General features: G+C 52.8%; 1 protein-coding gene across 1 annotated transcript; it reads right to left on the bottom strand.

Moving 5' to 3' along the window:
- Positions 1 to 275: 275 nt before the first annotated feature.
- Positions 276 to 6,447, bottom strand: TMEM86A (transmembrane protein 86A). Its single transcript, XM_044681805.1, has 5 exons — positions 6,331 to 6,447; positions 6,187 to 6,268; positions 5,878 to 6,128; positions 2,316 to 2,580; positions 276 to 2,040 (listed from the first exon to the last, which is right to left on the bottom strand). The coding sequence occupies exons 1-5, from the start codon at positions 6,445 to 6,447 to the stop codon at positions 1,604 to 1,606; spliced, it is 1,152 nt and encodes a 383-aa protein (XP_044537740.1). The 3' UTR covers positions 276 to 1,603.
- Positions 6,448 to 6,665: the final 218 nt, after the last annotated feature.

Genomic DNA, 6,665 nt, shown 5'->3' on the forward strand with positions numbered 1-6,665 from the left:
CAGGGCACTGGCCACATCAGAGGGAAGATGAGTCATCAGTGAGAACCTGCCCAGTTTGCTAAGGGTCTGCTCCAGGTCTGTGGATGGTACAGGGCACACCATGTTCTAATATATACCCCAAACCAGACTGGCCCTGGCCTCCAGGGAGCTAGAAGCCCAGCCCATTCCAAGTAGAAATCTGCAGAGAAGTGGACCTGAGAGAAGACAGGGAAGAAGCCTCTCTCAACCCTTTTCCTCCCAGTCAGGTCCCCAGGGATAGCACAGGACACAGCACGCAGAGCAGGATGGACACAAGGCCCCTGGTTTTATTGTTTTCCATACAATGGAGACAGCAGCGGTTCCACCCTTCCCCTACCCATTTGCATTGAATGTGCCTCAGTAAATGGATTCCTTTGGGTCACTGGGGCTTAGTTCCCCATCTGCCCACAAGAGAGGCAGGAAGGAAAGCCTATTGGGGACAGGGCAGGGAAACAAGAAGCGGAAAGGGGAGTCCCAAGCACTCTGCTCCAGATTACAGCTTGGACAAGCCCTGGAGAAAGGTAACTGGTAATGTTGCTGCCCCAGAAACAGGGTGCTGTCAGAGGGAACTCAGGGAGGATAGAAATCCCTTCCTTTGACTGCTGTCTGTCCTGCGCCAGCACACACAAGCCACTCTGCTCCTGACAGCAGTAGAAAGGGAAGCCCAAGCCCTGCTTCTGGGTCCCACCTGAGAAGGCAGGGAACCCTCAGTTTCTCCAGCAGAGGAGAAGATGGCTTGAGGTTGGGAGAGCCGGACTGCTCTCCCTACTGCTAAGGCCATGAAATTGTTGGGGTGCCTCCTCCCTGCCCCATCCTACTCCCCCATAAAATGAGCTGCTACCTGGCTAGGGAAAGAGGCAAGCCAGGTGGAGTGGAATCACCGAGTCATGAGTTCAAATCCTGCCTCTGGTGGCAACAGGGAAAACAGCCTTGAAAGAGCACCAGGAAGAATTCAGACCAGAGCAAACTCCTTCCCTAGACCGAGGGTCTTCCCCCAATAACTTGTTCAAGTATAAAGGATGCAGCCTGAGGGCCGCCAGCATTAAGACAAGCCTACCACCTCCTCAAGAGTGACCTAAACTAGGAGGAGGTTAGCACCATCCCCAGACTTTCTCTCCCCACAGAATTCCTCTTCTCTATTCATGCTGGATTCCAGGAAGTGTCAGAAGAGGTGGGGAGTCTCCACATGTTCCCAAGTCATCTATGCTGGGTAGGGGACAGAGTTGTAAGCTTACCATTCTTCCTGCCCCATGCCAGAGGGGGAAAAAAAAAGAGCTAAGACCCACAGAGGCCTGAGGAGGAGAGAAATCTCCATTTCCATCCCACTCCAAAGCACCTAGGGCCATTTTTCTCTTCTGACCCGATTCTGGGCCTCATCTCCAAAGCTTAAGCTGGCAAAGATCACCTTCCCTGGTGATACCCAGAATCAAAGCCCATTTCAGCACTCGTCACAGTCCAGGGATGGAACTCCATATATTCTGCCCCATTCCTGAAAACCCCTGAGGCCTGGGACCCACTGCTGGGAAGAGGGGGAAAGAGGGCAGAAGGGCTTTGGGTTAGCACAGACCCTGGCCCCCCACCCAGCTCAGTCCACCTTGCTCATTCCCAAGTCCCCAGCCAGGTCTCGGCTCTCTACAACAGAAAGTGCGATGAGCATCTGGGCAGCATAATATGTGGCCATGATGATGGCTCGGGAGTAGGGGACAGGGAAGCAGAACTTGTTGATGGCAATGGTCAAGTCAGAGATGATGAAGAAAAGGGCTCCACTGCCTGCAGCCAGCTCTGTCCAGCGCCAGTGTGCCCCGACCAGTTGCAGGCCTGCCACGGCCCTCCAGCCCATGAAGCCAATGAGGGCCACGTAGGCTCCCACTAGGTAGATGTAAGGGCCTGACAGATGGGGGTAGAGGAGGGCATAGCAGAGTCCGGACAGCACTGCCATCACTAGGCCTTTCCGCAGGGCCAGGGGCTGCATGCCAAAGGCTGAAGCATACAGTATGTGGGTCACTGCAAACATCAGCAGTCCTGGAGAGAAAGAAAGGGCCACTGAGGAGAAGGGCCATGGAGCAGGGGGCCAGAAGGAGTCACTCAGGGAGAGGGCGAGGATAAATGAGCCGCTGTGTACCAGGGCACACAATGCACACACAAACAGATGCATGTTCAAGCATGAGTACATACTTGAATAGACCCACATATGACTCCAGAAGGACTCTGGCCAGATCCCTGGCTGATCCCTAGCCCTTTGATCAATCATCCCTTCACCAGACACCTCCCCCCAGGAGGCTTTTCCATCTACTGACCATGCACGAAGTAGCCCTGGTCCTGCCAGATGAGGAAGGCATCACCCACTGAAGAGAAGACGAGCCCTGCGAAGATTCGGGTGGCGCTGGGGTTGGCGAGCAGGAAGCCAAATCCATGGGCCAGCAGGAACAGCCAGAGGCAGAAGATAGGCAAGCATTTGATGAGAGCGCTGAACCAGGAGGGGTTGGAGGCTGGCAGCCACAGCACAAAGTAGATGCAAGTGGCCTTGAAGAAAGGGACCAGTTTGGGCCCTTCACTCTTGACCTGGAGATGGACCCAAGGACACCTGGTCAGTATTGGAGAAAGAGGGGATTAAAGGAAAGGGCAGAAGCGGCCTAGAATAGGGTATCCCCTCTTGAGGTCACTCTTGGGGACCACATGCTACTTTGAGGGAAACCTCCCTGAACACCCTGAAAGGAAATGTTAAGACTGAAAGAAGGGACCTGACCCAACCACTACTCTGCCTAGGACTCAGACCACTTGATGATGACAATTACCACCAATATTTATATAGTGCTTTATAAACATTATCTCATTTGATCCCCTCCACCATCCTGTAAAGTAAGTCTTCTTGGTACTACCCTCCTTTTATAGATGACGAAACTAAGGCTTAACAAGGTTAAATGACTTGTCAGTGTCAGAGACACAGTTCAAACTCATGACTTGAGTCTACTCCACCTGGCTGCTTCCTTACCTTGCCAAGTAACAGCAACTCCAGGCAGCTTATTTTATGGGAGTACAAAGGGGAAGGGAAGAAAAACCCCATCAGTTCAAGTCTAGGCCTCAGGAAGCTTTGTCCTTGGTTGTAGGAACAAGCAAGAACTTACCTGAAGGCCTTAGGACATTTTCCAGTGTCTCTTCTCCATTATCCACCAATGGCTCTCATTTACTCTCCCCCAATGTCCTTTCTTCCATCTTATTCCCCAGGAACCCTCTTTCCCCCCCTTACCCCTTTTCCCAAAGTGTCCTTTAGCTCACAGTGTTAGAGGAAGGGAGGATTGAGACATCAGCTGTTTGGAACAGAGCAGAGTCAGCAGGGAAACCACCCATAAGCCATAGCCATCTCATGATCAGCAACAGCTAAGCCAGAGAGAGCTTTGGGGCCCTGGCAGTACTAGGTGAGTCCCAGGAATCCTTGTATTTATGTGCATGTACATTGTCAGCTGGCTCTTTCCCTCTGTGCCACCACAGTCATGTGCCTACCTACAGTAGATTCTCATTCCCAGGCTCACACCCAGGAAAAGTTGCTCCTTCCCAAGGGTATCAAGGATGGATCAACCTGGCAGCACAAAGTATGAACAAAGAACCAGTCTGAATCTCATTCACAAGGTGCTTCTGGGAATTCCTCTTTCAAGGGGAACTGAAGGGAACTGTGACCTCAGGGTAATGAATGAATACCCTGCTTGGAGACAGAGAAGAGCTCAGCAGTTTAAATCCTACATGTGATGCTGACCAGCAGGGTATAACTTGAGCAAGCAACTCTCTCTAAATCTAAATTTTTCCTGGTTAAAATGAGGGAATAACAAACAACATCCGTACAGTACCTGTCTTACAGGATTGTTGTGAAGAGTAAATGAGATAATGTATGCAAAGTGATTTCTAAACCTTAAAGGTGATAAATATCAGATTTTATCTAAAGCAACTGCAGAAAATGCTTTCTAACTATTGGAGAGTAGGAGGAAGGTAGTGTCACATGGATCAGGATCCAAAAAGCAAGAATGAGATTGCATCTGAGGAGTCACTGACAAAACCTAGATAAGGAAAGGCCTCTCTCGTGTCCTAGAAGCTCTACAGACATACAGGTCTGTATGCTAGGGGTCACTAAAAGTCAGAGACAAGGAACTGAGAGAGGGAAGTTAGAGCAGCTGAGCAGCCACCCAGCAGTGGCAGCAGAGAGGAAGGAGAGGTTGTAGCCAAGGCCACACTTCTGGGAGAACCCCAAGCCCTGGGGATAGCACAGAGGAGAAGAGAGAATGAGAAGAAATAATTTTTGCCTCTAGAATGTGGCATACATAATGCTTTGCAAATAGTTGGCACTTGAAACACCTGCTGATTTATGAAGAGGCTGGAGAGATCGGCTCTGGCTTATACTCTGAACTAGGGAGACTTCAGGGCTGGCAGCCGAGAGAGAGAAGCCTGGCATAGCTCATGCCCCTACTGCAGAGCTGCAGCTGTCTGCTCCTATGTCTCCCCAGATGCCCTGTGTAACTGCATGAACTGTTCTGGTTTGGTGATACCCTTGACTGGTAGAACTGCCTGGCCTCCAGCCTCCTGGGTCACCTAATAATCCCAGGTTCATCTAATTCCAAGCACCCTCCCACCAATCAGAACATATAATCACAGTGCAAGGAAAGGGAGAGGCATGGATCAGACAGAATGCCTCTGCTGCCACCGCCACCGCCACCCACCCACTCCACCTTGCTTCTGAGAAAGGTTATGACTAGGGAAAGAAGTAACTGTCACCTCCGATGATTGTCAATGGAGAGAGGGGGACCATCCCCACCAGAACTTGTATGTGTCTCAGGACAAGCCACTAAGAGGATAAATCCAACTGTCCTTCTCCAGGGTCAAAGGAGCTGTCCAACCCACAGCTCAGCTCAGACTTCCATGGGATCCATGATTGTGGTTTCTTTAAAACAACAACAACCAACCACTCCCTGACTCTGGGAATTTTAAAGGTTTCCCTTGGCCACTTATTCCCCTTCCTATTTCCTGCAAAGGGGAAAAAAACCCAGAAGGCAGGAATCCGACATCCCCTAGACGCTGACCGTGTCCAGGACCCTACCATCCCTGGGGAAAGGAAAAGGAAGAGAAAGAGGAGAATTTGGGACCCGAGTCCCAGGAAAGGGTATGTGAGCTCCGCCCAAAGAGATAGCTTCTCTGAAAGTACCTCGGGAGGGGAACGGGGAGATACCTGAGAAATATTCCTCCTCCTCTTGTTACACATACGTTCCACAAACACACCTGGACAGAGCCTGTAGCATCCCTACAACGCCCCGTTATAGAGCAAGTCTTCATGGTACAAGTGATCTCTCGTTGCATCCATCCCACCTCCCGATAATCTCGGACAAACATCCCACTGTCTCAGTGTCACACACAAACACATACACACTCTCTCATTCCCGTTTACCTTTTCCCACCCCAGCCCAGACCTGTCCCTGACAGGAAGCCCGACACCCAGCGATACTGGACGGCGCCGGCAGTCTGGGAGCTCGCCTCCCTTTCCCGCCCCCCTCTCCAGACCCCGACCTGAAGGAGCCAGAGAAAAAAATGCCAAAACACGAAATCAACAAAGTCACGCTCCCGAGTCACGTGCCTGCTGTTTTCCTCCCGCTGACTTTTCCAGGGGGCGTGGGGGGGGGGGGTCGGCAAGGGGAGAACCGGGGCCCAACCGAGCCCTCCTCTCTCCCTCCCCCGGCCCCAAACGCGGCGGCCACGGAGGAGGGTAATTAGAGGGAGAGGACGGTGGGAGTTGGGCACCCCCGCCAAGACGAGGCTTCTCCTCCCCACCAAGAGGGGTCCAGACCCGGGCCAGGTCTCCAAGGAAAGCCGGACACTCACCACAGTGACCGGGGACACCATGTTGGCGGCGGCAGCAGGCCCAGAGGGGGCAACGGCCCCCAATGTCGGCTGCGGCTGCGCCCTGGCCCGGCCTCGACTCCGGCTCTGGCCCTGACCCCGACGTGACACGGAGCCAGGTAACAAGGCAACAACGTAAGCCTGAAGCAACGTGAGGGACAATGCAGCCCGCGCCGCCGGGGCTCGGGGTTCTCTCAGAGAGCCCCGTGACGTCACGGAGGCGGTAGCCAATGCTAGGGCAGCAGCCCCGCGGGGCGGGGCCTGGAGCTGGTCCTAACCCCGCCCCCTTGCCTTCTCTAGCTCCTGGAACCGCCCCTAGGACCTCCTTCCAGGCCCTGGGGGCGGAGGGACAGCGGATTAAGCTGCTGGCCAGCTGTCCAGAAAGGAAATGCCAGGTCAAGTAGGGGCCAAAGGTGTGTACACAGTCACACACACTGCACTAAGCGTGCAGGTGAGTCTCACTAAGCGCAAAACCAGCGGCATGAAAGGGAACTCATATTCTGGACATGCTACACGAATAACATCCACAAGTCCAGACACCTTCAATGGCATCTGGCAAAGGGCTGTGAGTGCCAGGAACCTACGAGCCCCAAACAAGGTCTGCTTGGGGACCTAACCCGAAGCTGCAGACTGACACGCAGTTTTGCGATGGAAACTATGGTGAAGACAGGCTGCTAAAGTGTGAACCAAAGAGAGACCTGACAGTGATAATTAGAGCTAATATTTATGTAACCCTTTAAGACTGGCCACATACTTTAGGTACATACTTG

Source organism: Gracilinanus agilis, chromosome 6 (genome assembly GCF_016433145.1).
Source record: "Gracilinanus agilis isolate LMUSP501 chromosome 6, AgileGrace, whole genome shotgun sequence".
NCBI lineage: Eukaryota > Metazoa > Chordata > Mammalia > Didelphimorphia > Didelphidae > Gracilinanus > Gracilinanus agilis.